General features: G+C 37.1%; 1 protein-coding gene across 19 annotated transcripts in view; it reads right to left on the bottom strand.

Annotated features, from left to right (window-relative positions):
* Positions 1 to 108: 108 nt before the first annotated feature.
* Positions 109 to 26,378, bottom strand: part of LOC127866605 (myosin heavy chain, non-muscle-like) — an 83,233-nt gene continuing 56,963 nt past the window's right edge. For 9 of the 19 annotated variants that reach the window (XM_052407271.1, XM_052407266.1, XM_052407268.1 and 6 more), the window contains 12 exons: positions 25,942 to 26,094; positions 23,295 to 23,575; positions 20,666 to 20,846; positions 20,000 to 20,212; positions 19,351 to 19,588; positions 18,528 to 18,669; positions 13,605 to 13,728; positions 12,778 to 12,986; positions 11,931 to 12,039; positions 11,183 to 11,352; positions 8,094 to 8,102; positions 109 to 2,244 (listed from right to left, as the gene is read on the bottom strand). In XM_052407271.1, coding sequence (XP_052263231.1) covers positions 2,136 to 2,244; positions 8,094 to 8,102; positions 11,183 to 11,352; positions 11,931 to 12,039; positions 12,778 to 12,986; positions 13,605 to 13,728; positions 18,528 to 18,669; positions 19,351 to 19,588; positions 20,000 to 20,212; positions 20,666 to 20,846; positions 23,295 to 23,575; positions 25,942 to 26,094 — 1,938 coding nt within the window. In that variant the 3' untranslated portion in view covers positions 109 to 2,135. Of the gene's footprint in view, positions 2,245 to 3,291; positions 3,334 to 6,569; positions 6,592 to 8,093; positions 8,103 to 8,194; positions 8,249 to 11,182; positions 11,353 to 11,930; positions 12,040 to 12,777; positions 12,987 to 13,604; positions 13,729 to 18,527; positions 18,670 to 19,350; positions 19,589 to 19,999; positions 20,213 to 20,665; positions 20,847 to 23,294; positions 23,576 to 25,941; positions 26,095 to 26,378 lie in introns of all 19 variants that reach the window. The other 10 variants (XM_052407279.1, XM_052407270.1, XM_052407265.1 and 7 more) reach the window with 8 other exon arrangements.

Here is a 26,378-nt window from a genome sequence, read left to right on the forward strand (position 1 = left end):
CTTTGTCTCATTTTTCCACAGCGATGCTAAATTACATATTGTTGACAGCGTGAACAATAACATACAAAGCACAAACATCATGCTACTTAAATTAAGTTACAAAGACACTTCTTTTTCAAACGTTTAATGATAGATTCATAAAAATACTTTGTTCCCATTACAATGTTCATACATAATACAAAAAACTACAGGAAAGTTTTAAGTCAAGTAGTGAGAAACAGGATTGCGCAAATGACATGACAAATGACCGACACTTTTATTCATCTTAGTCATGATGGGTGTTTACATTGGTTCAGACAAAAACTGTAACCATAGCGAGGAGTTATCACTGGAGTATGATATGTAGCAACATGACGTCATCACTTACGTCACCACATTGCAGTACAGTATGAAGTACAAAATATTCAACTGCAGTATTCACTTAATGATATTGTATGCATGGGCGTTGTCCTTGATGTCATTATTTAAAGAGGATAACTACATTATTTTTGCAATCTTGAAAGAAATGACTGTACGAATATTTAAAGGCAGATGAATCACAATTAAGGACTCGTTTTAATCACAAATATTTCAGTTGCATAGCAGCCAAATTATGACACAGACTTCCAACAACTGCTTGCTAAACAACACACAGCAGAATACACATAAGCGCTACTAGACTAATGCTGCCGAATAACTATCGCTCTTCCAAGGAAACTGCGCAGAATTTCAAACACAAATGGTGACTGTTAACTAAGGTGTATGCTCATCGTATAAAGGGAAAATATCAAGGCTGTATATCATGCGGTCAACAAAAACAACTTTCTATGCAGATCATTTTTACTATCTAGTAGGGTACTACCATTGTAAATTTTTTAAATTTCAGTAATGTGTACATGCAGAAATAATTACGTGAATACTGTGTTATAACAGTAAGAATACTAAGAATATAACAAAGAATATAGCTAGTTAACTGCCAAAATATATAGATAATCAGTTATATATACAGATTAAGCACAGAAAATACATGTTATAAAATAACATATCAAAATTAGCAAAAAAGCTTATATACAGTTAACAAAAACCAAATCCAAATAACAAGCACTATATCGTGTTTAACACTACATCATAATGGAAGAACTAGTTGGGGTGACTGTGCGTTTGTAAGTTATAAAACATAAGGTAAGATAACAAACAATTGTTCACAATGCCTTATGGTAAACTAATGAGACACTATTATGGAAAGCCCTGGAATGCTTCAGTTAATCTGGAGCCAATATTTTAAATTGAAATAAAACGAAAAGATCACAGAATTTTTCATACGTGTAATGCCATAAAAATTGAAAATAATAGCTTATGCACAATTATAGAATGTTCATTGTTAAATTACTTGGTTATTTAAAATTTACCATCTAAATATAATCATTTGTTCAACAAGAAGAGGTGGAATTGCAATTTGACACTAATAAAACAAAAAGCACTTGTGTATAATCATTAATGCCAAAAATGTAAGTATGAGTTTAGCCAATACAATGGCAGCTTCTTTAAGTGTACAAGAATACATACAAAGTTGTTCCCATTACGCTAGAGTCAGTTGATCACATAAAGCACAGGCACTCAGGCAATAACAACTAGTACAGACCAAAACTGCTTGAAAGTATATGACCATCATCACACTTTGTATATGAACAAACAAACATGGACATTCAAAAAGCAATGACATTAACAAAGAAATCAGTTATAGTTTGAATATCTAATAATAATATATTTTTTGGCTTTTTTCCCCTTTAATAAACACATTTCTACCTATTAGTAATAATTTCACAGTTTGAATCCCCCCCCCCTTCCAAAATCTAACGATGATCAAATATTAGTTATAGATAAGCAGGATATTAATGCACAAATAGAATACATGCTAAAACAAACATACATTAAAACACAGCTTGAAGTATTTCATAGTTAGATAGTATGAAAATATTGCTCCTAGTTAATAATAGTAAAACGTCCTGCGGATGAACCCAAACACTAATGTTGGGTTACTTTTCAAGAAAACAGCATCGGAATACACGGAATATTCAAACAGTATGTAAACATAATAAGAACAACAAAACAAATGTCGAGTTCATGTTGCGGGCACTCTAAGGTTGTCATGGCAATCAAGCGGTGGTGTCAGCAGTCTTGTCCAGATCATCTTCCTCTTCCTCGTTGTCATCACCACCCCGCAGAGCGACGACTGAACGTGCTGCACTGGCTCTAGCTGATGGTCTGAAACACGGTAAACATTGCGCTTTGAGCATCACATGGAACTGTTTGCCCTTCTGACTACCACTGGGTTGCAAGGGCGATACCGATTACAAACTTTGGTGTAAAGAATTTATGCTAAAGTGGGCATAACCCTTTCCGTCTCAGATGGGAACTTTGACCTGTTTGCAGTCCCTTAGAAAATCAAATTAAATTAAAGACCTTTCTTAATTGATTCAAGTTTTAAAGGTGTCATTTCCAACTCTATGATACTGATGAGAAGCAAACAGCATAGAACCTAAACAGCCTGCTAGTTACTCGCAGGCTTTTCTGGTTTTATGGTAATTGTATATAGCCATTTTCACTTTGCTTTAGAGTGGGAAAGGGTTAATAATATTGCCCTGTTAGTTATTGTTGATTGCAATTATTTTTGTCAATAAAATGTTGTTGTTTTACAATTGAATATATATTTTATTAAATAAACTTTTTTTTAAGCAATTTACATGACATTACTATTCTACAATAAATCAAACTATCAATGCAGGCAATTAATCAAAGTTCGTATTCAGAAATGACAAATAAATTAAAGCGCAAACCAGTCTGCCATGGATAAAATACAAAATGCAACTACAATGGTAATGCATTGCAATAAAAAATAACTCACGATAAAGAAATACTCAAGTATGAAAGCACCTAACTCAGTGTATGGTACTTGCAAGTAATAAACAAAGATTCACATTGATTCAAACAGATAATACAGATATTTTCCTAAGAAAATAAATTAGAAAGACCAATTAATGAGTATAATATAAGCACAAGGGAGGAATAAATAACCCTAAATTGTTGGATATTCTAAAAGCAATAGTTAGCAAGTGCACAAAACATATCTCATAACAGAAACAGTCCTGTATTAAAATACAGAAAGCTATGAGTGTAAAACATACAATTTAAATCTGAAAGAGTTCAGTATGTTTACTCAGATGGCAATTAAAACCTGGCAAGTGACAAGGTTTGGTCATCCACGTTCAGAACATGGCACATGCATAAAGGCCGTTACACATGCAGCCATACCTCACCTGCTATTTAACCTAGTCTTTATCATCTACTACTATCCTAGAAAATAAAACACATGAACGAGACTGAACACAGTGAGTTTGGATTAAGTACTTAATGTGCAAAACATATTAAATCATGATTCTCCCTCAATCAACTATAGTTGATTTAAACAAGAAATGTGTTTGTCAGAAACACTATGTCTCCTTCTGCGTCGCTTTTTGTTGTTGTTGACCTTTTATCTTGAAGGATGACCTTGACCTTTCACCACTCAAAATGTGCAGCTCCACGAGATACACATGCATGCCAAATATGAAGTATGATCTTTAATATTGCAAAAGTTATGACAAAATGTTAATGTTGGGGCAAACAAACAGACCAACAGACAGGGCAAAAACAATATGTCCCCCACTATAGTGGTGGGGGACATAAAAAAAAGAACTGTGCTGATTTCATTAAGTAACTCATCAATCTGAAGCAGCAGAAGCTTTGAAAATTCAAAATGAGAAAACACTACACACATTCAAATTAAAACAATTCCAGACAAGAGCTGTCACCATAGGATGACTTATGCCCCCTATAAACGCTTGATAGAAGTTATGAGCTTTTTTCAAAACCTAAACGCAGATTTCAAAACCTAAACGCGGACCCTAAGTTCAAGGTCAAGGTCACAGGGGTCAAAAATTGTGTAAGTATGGAAAGGCCTTGTCCATATATACATGCATACCAAATATGAAGGTTATATCTCAAGGGACATAGAAGTTATGAGCATTTTTCAAAACCTAAACGCAGATTTCGAAACCTAAATGCGGATCCTAAGTTCAAGGTCAAGGTCACAGGGGTCAAAATGTGTGTGTGTATGGAAAGGCCTTGTCCATACACACAAGCATACCAAATATGAAGGTTATATCTTAGGGGACATAATAGTTATGAGCATTTTTTAAAACCTAAACGCAGATTACGAAACCTAAACAAGGACCCTAACTTCAAGGTCAAGGTCACAGGGGTAAAAATTTTTGTGTGTATGGAAAGGCCTTGTCCATATACACATGCATACCAAATATGAAGGTTATATCTCAAGGGGCATAGGAGTTGAGAATTTTTTGAAACCTAAACGCAGATTTCGAAACCTAAACGGGGACCCCAAGTTCAAGGTCAAGGTCACAGGGGTAAAAATTTGTGTGCGTATGGAAAGTCCTAGTCCATATACATATGCATAACAAATATGAAGGTTATATCTCAAGGGACATAGAAGTTATGAGCATTTTTCGAAACCTAAACACAGATTTCGAAACCTAAACGGGGACCCCAAGTTCAAGGTCAAGGTCACAGGGGTAAAAATTTGTGTGCGTATGGAAAGTCCTTGTCCATATACACATGCATACCAAATATGAAGGTTATATCTAAAGGGACATAGAAGTTATGAGCATTTTTCAAAACCTAAACGCAAAGTGTGACGGAAAGACAGACAGCCGGACAGTCCGATCACTTTATGCCCCCTTTTCTTTGAAAGGGGGCATAATAAAAACAAGAAACCGTTGGAGATGGGTGATGCTCCCCAAAGTTTTTTTTTGTCACAATATTGCACTATATATTCAGATAAAAGGAAACGTCTTGAGGGCACAGTAGTTGGAAGGACAATAATTTTTTATAGAAAATTTCAAAGGGCCATAACTCTGTGAAAAATCATCTGACCAGAACCCGCTGATAATATGCACATCTCCTTTTGGTAGTGAAGCTTCCCAAAAAGTTTCATTGAATTCTGGTCATTAGTTGCTGAGAAATAGCCCGGACAAAAATTTTGCACGGACGGACAGACAGACGCACACACGGACAGACAAAGCGGCGACTATATGCTCCCCCCAAAATAAATTTTGGGGGAGCAAAACAATGAACCCAAAGGTATCAGTTTACTGATAGAAGCTTCCCAATTTGCTTTGTCAATTAATAGGAATGCAATTACTTAAGAAATATCAAAACCATTTATTTCATTTACTTAATATTTACATATCAAATACATTTAGATTATATTCTGGCCACTAGTTGTGAAGGAATTGGAAAGAGTGTAGGATATTTACATTTCAATCATCTTGTAAGAACCTTAACCCTGAGAACATTTGACCCGTACCATGCGAAAACTGGTCTTAAGCCGACATTTGCCAGCATAACTCCATAATAGGCTGTGCATATTATGTCTGGTCAGGAGCTACACTGTCCACTATAAGGCCACGAAAGGTTTCCTACACTGTCCACTATAAGGTCACGAAAGGTTTCCTACACTGTCCACTATAAGGTCACGCAAGGTTTCCTACACTGTCCACTATAAGGTCACGATAGGTTTCCTACACTGTCCCCTATAAGGTCACGAAAGGTTTCCTATACTGTCCACTATAAGGTCACGCAAGGTTTCCTACACTGTCCACTATAAGGTCACGCAAGGTTTCCTACACTGTCCACTATAAGGTCACGCAAGGTTTCCTACACTGTCCACTATAAGGTCACGCAAGGTTTTCTACACTGTCCACTATAAGGTCACGCAAGGTTTCCTACACTGTCCACTATAAGGTCACGCAAGGTTTCCTACACTGTCCACTATAAGGTCACGCAAGGTTTCTTGGTCTCTTCAGGGTATCTCCTGACCAGACTTAGCGGATACACAGTGGTCTTGAGCTACGCTGGCCGCATATGGTACAAGACCCATGTTTGCATATTGCGGCTCAATTATTGAAACTTAGAACTTCCTGGTTCAGTGCAAACATCTGATGATGCTTTTTACATTATTGTATTAATATCTGGCAAGAAATAGTCAAGAAAGCATTTATAGGTCAATATTGTAAGAGAAATTTACAATCATAAGGTCAACTTCATGGTGCAGACATCTTGTTATTATCTTAGCTTACTACATCATTTCAGTGAATTATGGCCTCAAGTAACATCTCCATAGTGGAAAACAGGAACTGCTAAAGATAATCATTAGGATAGAAGACAGGACGGATGGACAGACAAAGCAGCGACTGTGTTCACCAGATTAGCCATCTGAGAGCACACATTTGTCAAATGAAACTAGCAAAATACAATAACAAATATAATGAAGCATATAGAGCTATAATACCTGAATTACTTCGTTTGGCTTGCAGGAAAATTTGTTTATATTTTTTAACGTTTTCTCTCTGGTAAATTATGCATTAAGTATAACAGTTTATGTTGCAGTGTCTGTGTTTTCTCTCTGGTAAATTATGCATGAAGTATAACTGTTTATGTTGCTATAATATTCTGGCAACAGGTAAGCAATTTACCTTCCATGTATCCAATCACTAACTGAATAAATCCAAACATATTGCAATCATAAATAAAAGTACATTGTTTTACACAGGCATTTGGATGCTATACATTAAATTTTATCAATAAAAACTATACAATGATTTGGTAAATACAATTCTACATGCATTAAAAAAAGACAGATACACATATTTATAAAACATATATTCATAAAACATAATAATTCTTGTATGCAAATCATTATAGTAGGAGAATCGAGGACAGTATGCGATGCATGCTTTACATAAACTTTTAACATGTGTGCTGTTAGGTAAACTGAACATATTTACCGGTAATGAAAACAGGAGTGATGTGCTTGCAAGCTGAACTAGTTTTTTGCAGGTTTATTTATTATAACAAACAGGCAAACCTAGTAGCAGTAGTGTGATGTATAAATGCCATTATTTTCTCCCGATATTTGTGGATTCTCTAAATTAACCATTCACATACAAACTTATGAAGTTATTTGTAATTTTTCTCTTTGAAAAATGACTACATGTTCCCAAGAAGCCAATGCAGTTAATTTTATTATTTGTGAAAACATTTTTTCTAGCGAAAATGGAACAAGACTTAAGCGAATTCTTTTACATTTTAAACTACATGTTCACAAGAAGCCATTGCAGTCCATTGTAATATTTGTGAAAACATTTTTTCTAGTTAAACAAGATTTATGCAAAATACTTGACATTTTGTAGAAAAATCTTGTATAATTGTAGTTCATATAAGAACTTAAAAGGATCAGACACATGCTTTGAGAAATATTTACATGGGTATATGTCATGCTTTTTCAAACATGTTTTCAAATGGCAATTAATATTTTTATAAAAAAACAACAAAGCTTGCAATATTAGTAAATTATATGGTGACTAATTCTGAAAATAAAATAAAATGTTAAACTTCAAAAAGTTATCCTGTACTATGATATTACACAAAAAGGGCGAGGAATCTAATAAAGTATATGGCTCTAAATGAAATACCCTGTCTCTGTTTCCTTCCTGCATAAAGGAACAAGGTTTTTTGGATTATAACGTCAACACAAAAAATGGTTGTTTTTGGCTTGTTCTCGACAGAATTGATAGATTGAAAGCTTTTGAATTGCAGTCAATAGTTAATCTTAATAACAGCCTTAATATTAAATATATTGACTAATGGTTTTGTATTCTGATTCTGCTGCTTTATGTTAATTAATGGTCTATTGTGCACAAACATGAATCAACTCAATGTGTTTAAACTTAACTCCCTATACCTTTTTCTAACTATACAGCTCCCATTGCCAAAGCACAAAACATAAAAAACTTAAGCAAACAAACAGGCTGTCCAACTTTAAAACTATGTGATAGAACTTCATAATTATGCAAGCACTGAAATTAATACATTTATAGAACAATACAAAGGAAAAAATGTGAGGAAAACAAGTACAAATTAAGGAGTGGCGTGTTGAGTTGCATAGTAATCATGACAATCATTTCTGTGGCAACAAGGCAATGTGGTGACACACTTACCTGCTGTCTCTGTGTAAAATAGCAGCAGAAAATGAGGTTATGAGTGACTGATATAGAGCACATCAAAGCCAAAAAGAACATACACCAGGACAAAGACTAACCAGGTTGTATTTGGGCTACCTCAAGAGGATGTTTGCGGATCCACCCGGGAGCCTCTGAGTACAAAATGCCCAGTATTAGTGACATTGTTGCCAGGTAGCATATATATCTGCCCATGGACATGCCAACAGTAAAGGACTATAATGACACTTCTTCCCATGTGTCATTTTTGCCTATGTTAATTACTTTTATAATTAGTACAGGTATTTATGTCAAGATTGATCACTTTACCTATAAAACACACACTTTTACACGAGTTTAACACAATGAAATAGACAATTGTACAATTTCTTCCATGTAAAAGTACCTGGTATACCTATGAAGACTTTATCATAGCTGCTGGGCATTGTTGACATGAGCAGATATAACATTGAACAAGACTATTGTCAAGCAATATAAGTCCCCTACCGGCTCCACCATTGTCAGAAATATTTTTTTATATTTGTTGCCATAGAAACCAGAATTTTTGACGTAGGAACAAAATGAAATGACGTGCATAATGTCCTTATTGCCATTTATCCATGTTTCAAGTTTCATGAAAAAATATTAAGAGTTTCAGGGCTAGCGCTGGCCGAAAATTTCTTTGAGCCAACCAGTTTTCGTTTTTCGGCGCGCAAAAACTGGTTTTGAAATAATAATATGTAATTTCAACTTGTTTATATTTCTTTTAAAGACCACAAGGGCATATCACATATCATAATATAATATGCAGTTTTCAATATAGAAATAATGATATGCTACTTGTCAAAGTACAAACATAACTTATTTTATACATGTAGATCTACATTTAATAGTGGTGTCGATTGTCCCAAATTTGAAATCCTGAAAAAAAAGGGCCGAGCCCCCACCCAGAGCCATACTAATTGTTCTTTGTTATAGTCCTTCCAATTGCAATTTCAGATGAATACAATTTGAAATAATATAAACCACATCGTCTATATCACCGCAAGTGTATTCGTCATTCTATTTCTTCTATAAAGAGCTTCGAAAATGAATTACAATCGACGAAAAATAATGTATCCGAAAACGACAGTCCGAAAAATTGTACGCGTGTTGCACTTGAATTAAAATGTACGTATTGTTTGATTTCAGAAAATTGAAAACCAGTTACATGTACCTAGCAAATGCGTTTTAATATACAATTTGGTTGACATATTGCTTTACAAAAGCATAGTTTGTGGTTTAAAAACAACTTAATTATCACCTTTTAATTTCAAACGCTAATCGGAAGAAAGGTGTAACATCATCGACATAGTCATAGAACTAATTTAATTATTATCCTTTAATTCAGATCGATAGTCTGTAGAAAGGTGTGAAATGATCAGCTTAGAAATTAGTTATTGTTGCGCTTCTTTCCATTGTGTTTATCTTTAAATACGACGTTTGCCATCGGCCGCTATATTGTTGGCAGACGACAATATCAACTGTGTATTCCCAATATACTGTGTCTGCGCATGAATGACCCAATAGTGTGTGTGAGCGAACTCAATGTTGATTGGCCAGCTACCACGTGCGCTTCAATAACAATAGTCGTCTAAGGTCGAGCGATGTCACATGTTCTGGTGCAGACGGGTTTTCGTTTATTGTTTGAATTGCCAACACTTTCATTAAAACAATAAGAAAAATAAAGAAACCAGTCTGGATTTAAATGGCGGATATTTTTAATGAATTTTTACAAGATTTTAGCATTTTCGCAAATCAGAATTTTCTTGAGCCAAATTCTCGATATTTTCGCAAATGGCTCAAATGGCCAACGACAGCGCGAGCCCTGAGTTTTTAAAGTTATCACAGGATCCAGAAAAGTGTGACAGACTGACTGACTGACTGACGGACACACAGAACGCAAACCATAAGTCCCCTCTGGTGAAACCGATAGGGGACTAATAAAAACACAGTACCAAAAGAACATTATCCCTGAAATAGCCCTTTATAGAAAACGTGAGTAACAAATAATCATAAATTAGCAACTTAACAGTGCTATAGCTAATGCCTAGGATTTTAAATAAAAATAACTAACACAAACATTGATGTATACAATTATTTGATAGTCATAAGTCTATCTGCTCATAGGTTGGATGGTAAAAATCTGATGAAAATTGGCTTTTCACTCAAGCCGATTTTCAAGTAATAGATTGAACAGAATACCGAAAACTTTTTTTTTTTTGAGAGGAAATAGTTTTTCTTTTATTAGTAACACTGACCGTTAAACAACTAGCCCTATGTACTATAGCAAGCTGGGTCTCCATTCAAGCTTGCTATATATCCAAAGTTTCATGAAGATTGGTTAAAGAAAACTTAAGTCATTGACTCAAAACCACCAACTCGTATAATAGAGCAGAGAAGATTAATTTAGCAAATATTGGGATGATTCCAATGACCATAATTAAGAAGTGCTTCATACCATTTTGCTGCTTATCAAACTTGGTGGGGATGTATGCCCTCAAACTTTACCACAATGTATGCCCTCAAACTTTACCACAATGTATGCCCTCAAACTTTATTTCACAAAGTGTAACAATGATCTAATCTAAACGAATGGACTTTGAGAGCAGACAAGGTAAGTTTGGCTTCTTTTCAATTCCAAGGCCATAATTCACAGGTGCTTAATGCCATCTGGCTTGTTATCAAACATAGCGGAAATATTATGCCAACAAATATTCCAAAATTTAATGTTATTGGAAGTGTTTGACATATCCAGTAGACATTGTTTTCTAAGATGCCACCCTATCACCTAATAAAGTCATTCCCATAATACATCTAGATTTTTTAATTGGATGTATAAAAATCACATCTCAATAATTTATAAAAGATATGAACCTGCTCACCAACACTTTCAAGAGTATCACTTGTAGGACACATTACAAATAACACAAGATAGCTTCCAACAATACTGTGAACAACAAAAGAAAACAAGAAGAGACAGAGAGAGATAATATATTTCTACTGCACACAAAATTTATGGCACAATAACCATAAGACCGCAAACTTACCTGTACTTCTTCATGGTGGTAAGTTCACGTGACAGGGTCTCGTTCTGCTCCATGGTGTCGTCAAGGTCGCGCTGGATCTTGCGTTTCTGGGTGTTCATGCGTGTCACCTCCTCCTCTGCCTCATCCACCTGTCTCTTGAGGGCCTTCACGCGAGCGTTCATCTTGTCCACCTTGTAACACACACCAGTCTTGACTTGCACGCAAACATTTTATAGTAATTATAAGGAATCTTGAGCTTTCATGATTATTTGTTATTCTTAATCTAAATTATATGCTTTTTTAGGGGCACAGGGGATTTTAAACAGAAAGTATTGCATTCTGTGGAAACTGGGCTGAATGCACGAGGGTACACACTCGCTAATTAGGGATGACACTTTCCGCTTTAAAAGGAACAAAATCAAGTAAAAGTGGAAAGTGTTGTCCCTGATAAGCCAGTGTGTAACCTTAAACTTTCATGAAAACTGGTTATTTTTTCGTTTCAATTATATGCATTATATGCAAAGCTTCCAAGTATGCGCCGACAGAGGGAGTTTATACTGGAACTATAATGTGAATGTCATAAAGCAACATTAATTGATACCATAGGTCGTACACAATAGTTCAAGAAGCAATATATAATAGTACAAGTGTCAAACACAAGAATTCTGCCCACACTAAGTATAATCGAAATGTCCTGAAGCAATATCTCACAGTACAAATGTCAAATTTCTGCTAAAAGCCCTGCCAGGAAGTAGCCAGTCCACCCTACCTGATCCTTGTACTGGTCGGCATGGCGACGCTCATCCTCGGCCTGCAGCGCCACCTCCTTCAGTTTTTTCTCCAGGCGCCGGTTGGCCCGCTGCATGTTGTTACGCTCCCTTCAGGGGAACAACAGTACATGTTAATGGTTACAAGAGGAGTCTTGTTCTCATGGGCAGTCTGCATAGGTTAATTAGGGACGACACTTTCCCCTTTCATGGAATTTTGTGTTTGAAGGGGAGTTTCTTTTTAACGTAAACCTAGTTAAGGCGGATAATGTCTTCCCTGATTAACCTGTGCGCATTGCACAGGCTAATCTGGGCTGACACTTTCCAGGTGAGGCTCAAATAGGCTAAATACAGCTGGTCATATATCAGAATTTTCGGAAAAAGAAACGGACTGACAAGTTTGAATTGACAATTTATCTAGCCATTCACATGCTCACACATTATTGGTTATATAGAGATTAATATTTATTTATTTTTAAAACATAAACAATTTTTGTCCAAGGATCTCATGGACAGGCACACATTTAAATTTCAGAGGTAATTCATTATTCCTATATTCTCAATTTTGTTCTTTTTTCTTATATACTTTACCTGCTTAACATTTATTCCTCTGATACAAAAGTTTCACACACAAACCTCAATATCCGACATGAACATGGACGATTTGAAAAGCAGCTAAAACTCCTATTCCCTTTTCAAATCTTTCCATTTTTACACAGATGGCACTCAATTTTACAACTTTATTGATATAATGTTGAAGTTAAAAAGAGGACAAATCGAATGCCTGCAATGTTCGCACTAAGACACCTGGACACACCCACAAACACACGCAAAGATCCCTCTGCTTACTTTGTCTCCAGATCGAGCTGCTCCTCCAGGTTTGCCACCTTCCCCTCTAGTGCTGCAATGGTGGCCTTGGTGCGTGTCCTCAGCTGTCCCTCGAGCTCGGCCAGCTTCTCCTTCAAGTCCTTGGCTGCCCGCTCCAGCTGCATACGCTGGGTCTCCAACTTCTGGCTCACATTACGCTCAGCCTGCAGGTCTGTCTGGCACTGCTCAAACTGAGAAATACGGGAACACTTAGATACGCATTTTGATGATTTTGTAGTCCCTTAATACATCATATTAAATTAAATACCTTTCTTACTAGATTCAAGTTTTAATGGCTTCATTTCCAACCATTTGATACTGATGAGCAGCACACAACATACAACAGCCTGTCAGTTACTCGCTGTTCTGATTGTATGCTACTTTTCACTTTACATCTGAACAAGAAAGGAATAAACAATAACGCTTGGTGTCAAGAAGGAGTGGTGAACCAATATGCTGCCAACTAACTGGCAAACAGTTACGAAAAGGGTCATTGGTTGGAATTAATCAATATGCTTAAACCACATGAAACCTTGTACAAGATTTTGTTAATTTCTTTTCAACACTTAAATACCATGAATATACAATTTATTGCCCTTGATGTCTCGAAATCAATTAATAGTAATAAAGATGGATTAATATACCAGATAAACAACTTTAAAAATTCTTTTATTGCATGTGTTGACTTGTGTAGTTCTTGTACAGATCAAGACGTGCAAACCTATGACTTACAGAAGAAAACTATTAACCAATACAAAAACTTAACAAATATAATTGCAGTCAATACACTGAACTGTTGTCCTTCCTACCTGCATGGTTGCCTTGCGTGCCTTATCCACAAGGTCAGCGTTGGAGCCTTGTTCGTCCTCCAGCTCATCTTCCAGCTGGCTAATCCTGGCCTCCAGCCTGCGCTTCTCATCCAGCAGTGCAGACCTGGCAATAAAACCATTTCAACGTTAGGCCACTTAAAAAAGACAAATTAACAAATGTTACATTTCACAATATCAAAACAGTTCCTTTCAAATGACCCATGCTCTGGGAACAAAGAGCTTTGCATGCTGGGAAATTTGTCGTCTGCTAAATTGTTGTATGCTCAATTTGTAAATTGAGCATTTTCTTCGATTTTTTTCAAAGAATACTATCAGAATAGCAAACAGTTTGGATCCTGATGAGACGCCACATTCTGTGGCGTCTCATCTGGATCCAAACTGTTTGCAAAGGCCTTTAAAATTCGGTTCCAGCGCTTAATGGGTTAATCCATGTGCAATGTGTTGTCCCAGATTAGCCTTTGCAGTTCATTCAGACTAGTCAGGGATGCCAGTTTACGCCTAAACTGGATTTTCCCTTAGAAGAGACTTTATTTCAATAAAAAATACACTAGTAAACTGCACAGGCTTATCTGGGATAACACTGTATGCACATTCATTAAGCCCATCTTTTCCAAAAGCAGGGTCTTCCCCAGGCCATTTAAGCGCCCCTTGCCGGGGCGCTTGAATTTCGAATTTCGAAATCAGAGTCCCCGGGGCGCTTGAAATTTTCCGATCAGTGTATTCTTCAGTAAAAGAAAGTGGAGATTGTCCAAAAAAATCAAGGTTTCCCTATCAGTGTATCAATATTCCCTGTTTTAAAAGAGCACTCGGTACCTACTTTCACAAGTAATCGCCATAAACACCACATGGGGTAATGGATAATCCACTGATAAGAGAATAGAATGACGCGCGTATCGATTATTCTAGCCACATTACACGGTCATTTAAATGCTGACAAGGATGTATCTGGTAACTTTCCAGTCGTTAAACTGTGAAGTTCATCGGTTACGCGAATGCTCATGAGGGCGGGGTTTACTATCGACCATTATTTTTGATTGACGTCGGGCATGAAGTAAGAGTTTATTGCATCTTGATTAGCAAGTAGTTGTACCATTTTAGTAATATAAAACCGGTAATTAGCACAGTACAGAACATTAAAGACGGTTTCGGGCATCATCATCACACCTTTTTACTGTAAACAAGTGTTACCTATGACTCATAATTAATACGAGAGAAATTAATTGCAAGTGGTAAACAATTAATTATTATAGCGGTTACAATTATGTGATAACAATTTATTTAATTCCAGTACATGTATATTTCAACATGTCCATTTATAGAACTGATTCACCTCGTTTTTCTGACATTTATTCGACACGTAATGCGCTTTAACAAATTTTCGTTGAATTAATTACGCACACTTGTAAATGTTTCGTCCGATAATCGATAGTTAGAAGACTGATGTAGTTAGAAGACTGATGATGGCAACCGGCCGTGATCCTCGTGGACAACGTGAATTTTATGCATAATTCCGTCAAAACATTTATTCGACTCATAAAGTGTGTACACAAATTATCGTTGAATTTATAACGCAACGGTTAATATTTGTTGAAATCTCAAATGGGAATAATTAAATTTGTAATCCGAAACCCATTACCGTAAGTCGATGTTAACGCGTTTTTAATCCGAAACACACTTCCGAATGTAAATGTTACCGCAACGTAAAATATTTTTGCTTCAAATTAGCTGTGCAAATTTATTTTGTGTCGAATCTTTTTCTCAATTAAAAAGAGCGCGAAAATTATGCAACATGTACAACGTCGCGTCTATTACATACAAATGGCGTGTATTGAGCGTTTTAACAAGCACAAAACAGGTCAGGGGATTGACGCATATTCAGAGGCAATATTTCATCAAATCTATAAATAGTCACTTAAAAAATGGCAAGGTTTGTGTTAAAGAAATATCTGAAAGCTTTTTTCGTAAATATTTACCCGAAAGCGATTGATAAAAACGGAATGAACGGGATTATCGGGTAATAAATAGAAACTTGAAAACTAGTAAGTATACAGTAATAGAGTCGGGTTGAAACGGATGTATTGGGGTATCGTTCGAGTCGGGATTTTACTATCTGTGCGGAAAAGTTTTAAAACAATTAAACAATATAAAAAAATATATTTTTAAATGACTGGGGGATTTTTTTTGAAGAGTCATAGCGCACCAAATGACGTCTTTTGACGCTGTTTTTCTTTGAGTTATAACGCACCACAGAACGTGAATTGACACGTTAAATTAAAAAAAATCAACGTCGGCAGGGGACACCCCTCCCGAACCCATCCCCGGGGCGCCTGAACAAATTCCTGGGGAAGGCACTGAAAAGCCAGCCTAAAATGCATTTTCACAATGTAAATAAAGAGCTGCGCCATGAGCGCATGATACGCCCGTCGTTCGCCAATGAAGTAGTAAGGTAATAAATAACCCTTTGAATCATTTTTTTACTTCAGTTTATTTGTATTTGAATACATGGTTTATTTTATAAGAACATGAGCATGGAGCGCCGTCTCCTTGACATTCAACAAAGTCCCATAACTGTGGAACAACAATTCAGAATTCCGTCAAAAACGAAAGGGGATCAGGTTTTATCAATATTAAGATTGTGTTGAAATTTGAAAAAAATCCATCGAAGGATATTTGAGCTACGGTAGGACATTCAATGAAATAACGAAATTTTGACGAACAAAGTCCCATAACTCTGGAACGACAATTCAGAATTCCGTCAAAAACGAAAGGGGATCAGGGTTTATCAATATTAAGATTGTGTTGAAATTTGAAAAAAATCCATCGAAGGATATTTGAGCTACAGTAGGACATTCAATGAAATCACGAAATTTTGACGAACAAAGTCCCATAACTCTGGAACGACAATTCAGAATTCCGTCAAAAACGAAAGGGGATCAGGGTTTATCAATATTAAGATTGTGTTGAAATTTGAAAAAAATCCATCGAAGGATATTTGAGCTACAGTAGGACATTCAATGAAATCACGAAATTTTGACGAACAAAGTCCCATAACTCTGGAACGACAATTCAGAATTCCGTCAAAAACGAAAGGGGATCAGGGTTTATCAATATTAAGATTGTGTTGAAATTTGAAAAAAATCCATCGAAGGATATTTGAGCTACAGTAGGACATTCAATGAAATCACGAAATTTTGACGAACAAAGTCCCATAACTCTGGAACGACAATTCAGAATTCCGTCAAAAACGAAAGGGGATCAGGGTTTATCAATATTAAGATTGTGTTAAAATTTGAAGAAAATCTGTCAAAGGATATTTGACGTAGCGTACGACATTAACAGACGGACAGACGGACGCGGGGTATACCATAATACGTCCCGTCATAGACGGGCGTATAATAAAAAAGAACGGATAACAATTCAGTGAACGTTCAATTGACAAATTTTCACATAGAACCTTTTTCTGAAACTTATGCTTTGTGCTACTTAATGTATACAATTTTTTATAAAATTTGTTGCAATTTGAAGCTTTGGGAGTAAATTTCATAAAGACAAAGAATAGTATATTAAAGATTCCAGGATCTAAGTCTGCATGACTTCACTTAAAGGGGCCTTTTCACGTTTGGGTAAATTGACAAAATTGAAAAAAGGTTTTCAGATTCCTAAATTTTCTTTTTAGTTATGATAGTTGTGAGGAAACAGTAGTACTGAAAAGTTACCATGCTCTAAAATAGCCATTATATGCATCTTTTAACTATTTAAAAACCAGAAAATTATAAAGCGTTGCAACGCGAAACGAATAATATATAGAGAATACTAGGTCGGTGCCGAATAAAGCAAAGTTTATTTTGCGAGGCTTAGAAAATCTGAACCACGAGCCTTGGCGAGTGGTTCAGATTTTCGTGCCGAGCAAAATAAACTTTGCTTTATTCGGCACCGACCTAGTATTCGATTTATCCCATCAATTTTCTTAGTCGTAAATTATTTCTTTAAAAATAGAATAGGAAAATCGAACTACACGGAAAATCCCAAAGTTATTTTAAGCAAACATTGTTTCATTATTTTAATCGTGCCGAGCCTAATACATTACAAAAAGATCAGTAACTAACCTGTTATTCTGATTATCATACCTCGACGTCCCCTATTTTCAAGAAACAATGAAAAAAAACACACTTAACAACAGCAGCTTTAGCGTGAAAGAACATGCATAGTGTCGTATGACGTGTAATAATGACGTCACGAGTACGCGCACTTAATATTTGTAAATAACGTTTTTTTGCTTTTTGAGTTGCATTATGTGTTAAAAATATATTACATCTTGGTATCAAATTGTTTGTTTTGTTGAATCTGATTCGATTTTCTAAAAATGATTACTTTATAGTTGATTCCGAGTAATATGACCATTCTCCGCCGCGCGTGACAGCTATATTTCAGCACTGCCGAAATAGAGGAAAATTTATTCCACAGTGGTTTATTTCGACAATGCACGTCTGATGATGGGATAAAAAGAGATCTATTGTTGTCGTTATATTTTGTGAAATTACAAAGATTGCATAAATAAAGTAAAAAATACATCTGGCATTGTAAGTGGAAGGATGGCTGAGTGGTCTAAGTGGTAGACTTTTTACTCCATAAGTCCAGGGTTCAGTGGTTCGAGCACTGCTATGGGTTACCTTTTATTTTTTTATTCTTGATATTTTACTGGAGCATTTTATATCCAATGTTTACATTTATCAATATAAAGCATTTAATGATAAACTTCAAAACATTCCAAAATCTGTGAAAAGGCCCCTTTAAAGCTGGTTAGAAATTTGATGCACATTATCTTGTTCGTGAAAACAAAGCTATGTCAGGCTTAATTTAAAGTCAGTCTGGACCAGACATAAAATAGAGGTGAAGCCCTACTTTCCGGATGAGTTGTTGCCGATTTCATCCTGCAGTTCATCCCTCTCTGCCTCAGCATTACGTCTAGCGCGCTCTGCAGCAGCCAGATCCTCTTGCAGTTTCAGGTTGTCTGTCTCCAGTGTCTTCAGACGCTTCTCATTCTCTGAAAGCACAATCTCATAATTGAACTAGGACGTTTCTTCAGAGCAGCTGGGAACAATTTTGGCTGCGCTCTGTCAAAACAAGGCATAATATATGTGCACTAAGCATCCTCTCAGATTTTTCTGTGCAGACACCACAGGATATTCAGGGACAATACTTTCCGCTCGTTTACAGGAAGTCTCTTCTTAACAAATATCCAATCTAGGCGGAAAGTGTCGTATTTGATTGGCCTGTGCTACACATGAATCAAACCCCGTTTTCCAAGAGTGTTGCTTATTCCTTGAATCTGCATGGCACATCATGATCTATGTTTTGTTTTGCTAGTTTTCATTCACGAAAAATTAAAATAAAATAATTGCAATAAGACAAGATATTATTAGTTGATTTGTGAACTCATGCATTGACTGATTTAACCCTTTACCACTCAGATGTGCATTTTGAAGCGTTTGTAACCCTTTCAAAAATCAAATAAAATTAAAAACCTTTCTTACTAGATTTAAATATTAAAGGCTTCATTTCAAACCCCAAGATACTTATGAGCAACAAACAGCATGAAACCTGACATTTCCACTATGCTTCTGAGCGGGGAAGTGTTCAGGAATACAAAACACAAAACAACCACATTCAACCAGAAAAATCCTTAATCAAATTGCCATCCAGCATTTTGTTACTGTGAGATTACCTTTAAATTGTCCCTGCATCTCGTCCCTGGCAAGGCGGGCCTCATCGAGCTCGCGACCGAAGTCTTTCATCTGAGCCTGCAGCTTCTTGAACTGTTTGATGGCATCCTCCTTCACCCTGTTGGCTGCCTCCACCTGTTGCTCAAAGTCCTTCATGTCATTCTCTAGCTTCTTCTTGGCATTCGTTGCCACTGCCCTCTGCTTTCTCTCCTCCTCCAGTTCAGCCTCCATTTCTCTAAGCTGTTTCATTTAACAAAAATCTTGTTAAGGCGGGAAGTGTTGTCCCTGATCAGCCTGTGCAGACTGCACAGGCTAATCTGAGAGCATTTTCAGACAATGCATTAAGTCCAATTTTCCCAGAATTAGGCTCATATTCTTTTCATGCTTTTTTTTTAAAAGGAATTCTAAATCATGAACATCAATATGCAAAATGTTATCAGTAAAAGCATCAAAAATCAATACTAAAAAAATAAAATAAAACATGAATGAAATGACCAGTAAGTAACTTTCCGAACTATTAAACAAAAATATTTACAAGATTGTGCTACAAAATTATTAGCATTACTGACAAAACAAAGCATTTTAGACTCAAAACCTTCATCACAATCAATGTTAAAAACTGATACATGTATTTCCATGTACACCAGTTACCTGTCTAACGAGAGCTTTCTTGGACTCCTCCACAGCATCATCCCTGCCGGCCATGTCGCGCTCAAACTGTGCCTTGAGAGCCTGCATGTTAACCTCCATACGCAGCTTGGCGTCCTCCGCTGCCTGCAGTTCATCCTCCAGCTCCTCTATCTGGACACGCTGGCTCTCCACCTGCTCCGCCAGACCACGCTTAGACTTCTCCAGCTCATGCACCTGTGTGGCCATACAGAGGTTAGTGTACGCCGCAATCTTGCAAAACCGGCCTTATTTGTGTGTGTTTAGTGACATCCCTGTGCAGTCGTCGGAGACAACATTTTATGTGTTTTTTTGTTTGTACCAAAGATTCCATAACAGAGGAAAAGTGTTGCTCTTGATTACCCTTTGAGTATTGCACTGGCTTAACTTGGCTATCACTAATACGTACACACGTTAAGCACATTTTTTTCAAGAGCTCGGCTCAGTTATTAATCAGATTCGTATAAAATTATTATCAATCTGGCAATATAGTTTAATCCTCATCATCTATTTAGTCAAGCAATTATTATAGGCATGTACAAAGATGCCATCTCTGGCTATTGCTCACCTTTTCAAAGCCCCTTCTCTGACAAAAATGTAAAAAATTGATATTTACTTAACAATATCAACCACTATGACTACTGTACATACACTTTTGCCGACATCGTCCTTGGTGGAGTAAAGGTCCTCGAGTTCTCGTTGCTGGGCAATCTTCTGCCTCTCGACAGCATCCAGGCGGTCCTTCATCTCGTCCAGCTCTCTGTTCAGGTTGAGGATCTTGGTCTCCTTGTCACGACTTTCCTTCTCTGCAGCGTCCTTCTCTTGGAGCAGCCTGAAACACACACACACACACATAATGTGTACTGTTATCGGAAAACTAGGACTTAATGCATGTTCATACTGTGTCATCCCAGTTTATAATCTGCATCCACACAAGCTAATCTGGGACAACACTTTTCACCTAGACTGGATTTTTGTTTGCTTGGTGAAAAAACATCCAATAAAGTGGACACTGCACAGCCTAATCTGAGAGAACACTTTCAGACAATGCATTAAGCCCAGTTTTCCCACAATGCGACTCACCATGATCTGATATGGAAATGCAACATACACATACGTATCAAAGCTAAAATCTCAGGAAATACACAGAACGCATCCTTTTTATTAGTCACTGACTAAAACCGTAAGCTGAGAGGCAACAAAAACACACACACACACACTCTTTCTTCGATTACTAGTTGTATTAAATGTAAAACTTTGTTAAAATGACATATGTACCAATGAGATGGCATGTTGGCAAATTCAAGGCATACATTTAATTGAATTCTCAGCTTGTTTGTTAATGAATGTATAAACAGTTACTGTCAAGCTTTTTATTTTTCATTTATCTTTTTTTGGAGAAACAAAAATCCACATGAAAAGAGATCTTCAAATAAAAATTATTAAGTCCTTTTGGGTAAGCTAAAGAATGATCATTTGGCATTGCCATGTAGTACAACAGTAGTGCCTATTTTTCTTAGTTTGAAAATAGGTCAAAGGACTTCCTTTATATGACAAGAGCACCGCCTTGCGGGTGCAGACCGCTCATCTATATTCTTTTTAAAGGTGAAGGGACTCTCATTTTCAATCACAAAGGAGGGAGGGGTGGAGTGAAGAGCGGTGCATTGTGTGGGGGTGTGGACATTTATTACATTTTCTTCCAAAAATGCGAAAAAAATCGGGGGGGGGGGGGGGGGGGGGGGGGGTGGGTGGGTGGGGTGATTCTTGGGTGCGATGGTTGGACGGTATTTCAAACATAAAATAATAAAAATAAATATTTGTGTTTTTTAACCGTTTCCTAAAAAAAATTGGGGGGGGGGGGGGGGGTGGGGGGGGGGGGTGAGGTGGGGGGGTATAGTGTGAGGGTGTGGTGGTAATTTGTGAGATGATCCTTAAAAAAAAAAAAAATAGGGGGGGGGGGGGGGATTCGGGTGGGGGGGGGGGGGGGGGGGTTCTTGGGTGCGATGGTTTGGACGGTATTTCAACATAAAATAATCAAAATAAATAAATAAAAAATTGGGGAGGGGGTGGGGTGGGGGCGGGGGGTTATAGTGTGAGGGTTGTGGTGGTCATTTGTGAGATGATCTTAAAAAAAAAAAAAAAAAAAAAAAAAAATAGGGGGGGGGGGGGGGGGGCACGGGCGATGGTTTGGGTGGAGTCTATTGTGGTATGTCAGGTAAGAGTAGTTTTGTCAAAGTATCAATCAAATCTAATCATAAATAAAGAAGTTATGGCAATTTTAGAGAAATTTAATAATTTGACCTTGAGAGTCAAGGTCATTCAAAGGTCAAGGTAAAATTCAAATTGCCAGGTACAGTAACCTCATGATAGCATGAAAGTATTTGAAGTTTGAAAGCAATAGCCTTGATACTTAAGAAGTAAAGTGGATCGAAACACAAAATTTAACCATATATTCAAAGTTACTAAGTCAAAAAAGGGCCATAATTCCGTAAAAATGACATCCAGAGTTATGCAACTTGTCCTTTTACTGTACCCTTATGATAGTTTGCGAGTGTTCCAAGTATGAAAGCAATATCTATGATACTTTAGGGGTAAAGTGGACCAAAACACAAAACTTAACCAAACTTTCAATTTTCTAAGTATAAAGGGCCCATAATTCCGTCCAAATGCCAGTCAGAGTTACATAACTTTGCCTGCACAGTCCCCTTACGGTAGTTAGTAAGTGTTGCAAGTATGAAAGCAATAGCTTTGATACTTAAGGAATAAAATGGACCTTAACACAAAACTTAACCAAAATTTTCAATTTTCTAAGTATAAAAAGGGCACATAATTCTCTCAAAATGCACGCCAGAGTTATCTTACTTTGCCTGCCCAGTCCCCTCATGATAGTAAGTAAGTGTACCAAGTTTGAATGCAATAGCATTGATACTTTCTGAAAAAAGTGGACCTAAACGCAAAACTTAACCAAAATTTTCAATTTTCTAAGTATAAAAAGGGCACATAATTCAGTCAAAATGCACGCCAGAGTTATCTAACTTTGCCTGCCCAGTCCCCTCATGATAGTAAGTAAGTGTACCAAGTTTGAATGCAATAGCATTGATACTTTCTGAGAAAAGTGGACCTAAACGCAAAACTTAACCGGACGCCGACGCAGACGCCAACGCCAAGGTGATGACAATAGCTCATAATTTTTTTTCAAAAAACAGATGAGCTAAAAAATGAATGAACAAGCCTTCATATGACAAATGAATAAACACAGGTCTCCCTATGCCCCACCCACCTCTCTGAGACAGTCTTCTCCTCAGCAAGTAGCTGGTCAAACTTGCGCTGCTTCTTCTCGAAGGCTACCATGCTGGAGCGCTGCTTCTCCAACTCCATGTTTGCGTCATCCACCTCCTCCTGCAGCTTGCGGCGTGACTTCTCCAGCCTGTCCTGCGCGTTGCGCGCATCCTCAATCTGCGAGTTGTATGCCTCAGTCTCCCTGGCAACCTTCTTCTTGTATTCCTCCAGAGCCTCGTTGTTCTTTGCCTCTTCCTCCGCCTTCCTCTTCACCTCTATCATCTGTAACCATTAAGGTGGAAAAGGTTATCCCTGATTAGCCTGTGCGGACTGCGAGGCTAATCTGGGACGACACTTAATGCCAATGCATCTGACATTGAACAGTTATGAGCTTGTTTTTAATTTAATGAGCCCCCCTCTCACTCGTTCCGCTTTTATTGTATTTGTTGTTTTAAAGGAAGACTCTTCTTGACAAAAATCCAGTTAAGGCGGAAAGCGTGGTCCCTGATTAGCCTGTACAGACTACACAGGCTAATCTTGGACGACACTTTATGCACATGCCTTTAACCCCCTTTTCATAGAGGGAGACTAAAATATTTTGAGATCACATAGTAAATGATGGAAATATTTTAAGAGTATACTATTCTGTAGAATGACAAAGAATTACTTGAGAAGCCATCTCAAAACAGAAAACAGCTAAAAGAAGAAACAAGGGACAAAATTGTCACAAAACCAGGTTTTCATTGTGAAAAAAAATCTGATAAAGGGAGACAACTTAAACTGAACTTTTGAAATTAACAAACAAAATTAACCCCCTTTGTAAGTTTGTTTTAAAATAAATATATTTTTAGTCGTGGCGACCTTGACATTGGAGATATTGACGTGATTCTTTCGTGCGACACACCGTCCCATGATGGTGAACAAATGTGCCAAATGATTTTAAAATCTCATAATGAATGACATAATTATAGCCCAGACAAGCTCATTTATGGCTATTTTTTACCTTTGAACTCAAAGTGTGACCTTGACCTTGGAGATATTGACGTAATTTTTTTGCGCGACACACCGTCTAATGATGGTTAACAAATGTGTCAAATGATTTTAAAATCTCACAATGAACGACAAAGTTATGGCCCGGACAAGCTTGTTCCGCCCGCCCGCCAGCCAGCCCGCCAGCCAGCCAGCCAGCCCGCCCGCATTCGCCAATCTAATAACCAGTTTTTTCCTTCGGAAAACCTGGTTAAATATCACAACAACCCAATTAACATTGATGTAAACAGATGCACCTAGATTTGATGACCGTCAACACAATTCAATGCTAAAAGTTCCATTCAAATGTCAGCCATTTATAACCCCCCTCCCTGACAATGTGCCAACCTCAGTGTGTTTTTTTTATAAAAACAATGAGGAGCTGCGCCATGAGCGCATGATACGCCCGTCGTTCGCCAATGAAGTTGTAAGGTAATAAATAACCCTTTGAATCATTTTTTTACTTCAGTTTATTTGTATTTGAATACATGGTTTATTTTATAAGTACATGAGCATGGAGCGCCGTCTCCTTGACATTCATACCATATCTTTTTTTGAGTATATGTATGCATTTCTTTAGAGGATATGGAGTTGAAGTAAACCTGTTATAGATATTTTGACCAATAATAAAAGAGAAATGTAGATGGGTAAGTGGTAGTGTACAATCGGAATAGAAAAAAGCTCACCTTGTTCAATTTTTCAGGGATACTAAAAAAAAAAAAAAAAAAATCCATCGAAGGATATTTGAGCTACAGTAGGACATTCAATGAAATCACGAAATTTTGACGAAGAAAGTCCCATAACTCTGGAACGACAATTCAGAATTCCGTCAAAAACGAAAGGGGATCAGGGTTTATCAATATTAAGATTGTGTTAAAATTTGAAGAAAATCTGTCAAAGGATATTTGACGTAGCGTACGACATTAACAGACGGACGGACGGACGGACGGCTACGGTAGGACATTCAATGAAATCACGAAATTTTGACGAACAAAGTCCCATAACTCTGGAACGACAAATCAGAATTCCGTCAAAAACGAAAGGGGATCAGGGTTTATCAATATTAAGATTGTGTTGAAATTTGAAAAAAATCCATCGAAGGATATTTGAGCTACAGTAGGACATTCAATGAAATCACGAAATTTTGACGAACAAAGTCCCATAACTCTGGAACGACAATTCAGAATTCCGTCAAAAACGAAAGGGGATCAGGGTTTATCAATATTAAGATTGTGTTAAAATTTGAAGAAAATCTGTCAAAGGATATTTGACGTAGCGTACGACATTAACAGACGGACGGACGGACGGACGGACGGACGGACAGACGGACGGACGGACGGACAGACGCGGGGTATACCATAATACGTCCCGTCATAGACGGGCGTATAAAAACTTTAAAATTGAGAAAAAGTGTTTTGAATATTATATTTACTAAGGTTCAACTTAGAGAGCTGGACTCAAAGTTGAGATTTATTTGAATTATTTATCATTTTTGGAAACCTTTAATTGAGAATTTTTTAGGTACCATTTGGGAAAAATTATGTACATTTTTTCAATTGGAAATGGGTTCCTATAACAGCCAAAATTCGAACAAAAAAAACAACAACACAACACTGAACCTTCTGTTGCAGGTCCTGGATCTGTTTCTCTAGGGCATGTCTAGTCTCCTCTTCCTCGTCCAGCCTCTCTTTCAGGGCCTCCTTCTCGTCTGCCTCCTGACGCAGTTTGCTCTGGGCCGCCAGCTTGCCACGTGTCTCCTCCTCAACAAGTTCCTGGAACACACGCACAGAGAATGTCACCAATGTGACTTCCTTTAAACAAATCATTAAATAAAAGCGGAAAGTGTGGTCCCTGATAAGCCTGTGCATACTGCACAGGGTCATCTGGGACAACACTTCATGCACATGCCTTAAGACTCTTTTCCCAGAGAGACAGCGGAAGGTTTACCCTTTACCGCTTAGATACAAATTTCAACATGTTTGTAGTCCCTTAAAAAATCAAAGTAAATTTATGTCCTTTCTCACTAGATTGAAGTTGTAAAGCTTTCATTTCAAAC

The sequence above is a fragment of the Dreissena polymorpha genome, chromosome 2, assembly GCF_020536995.1.
Source record: "Dreissena polymorpha isolate Duluth1 chromosome 2, UMN_Dpol_1.0, whole genome shotgun sequence".
Classification (NCBI taxonomy): domain Eukaryota; kingdom Metazoa; phylum Mollusca; class Bivalvia; order Myida; family Dreissenidae; genus Dreissena; species Dreissena polymorpha.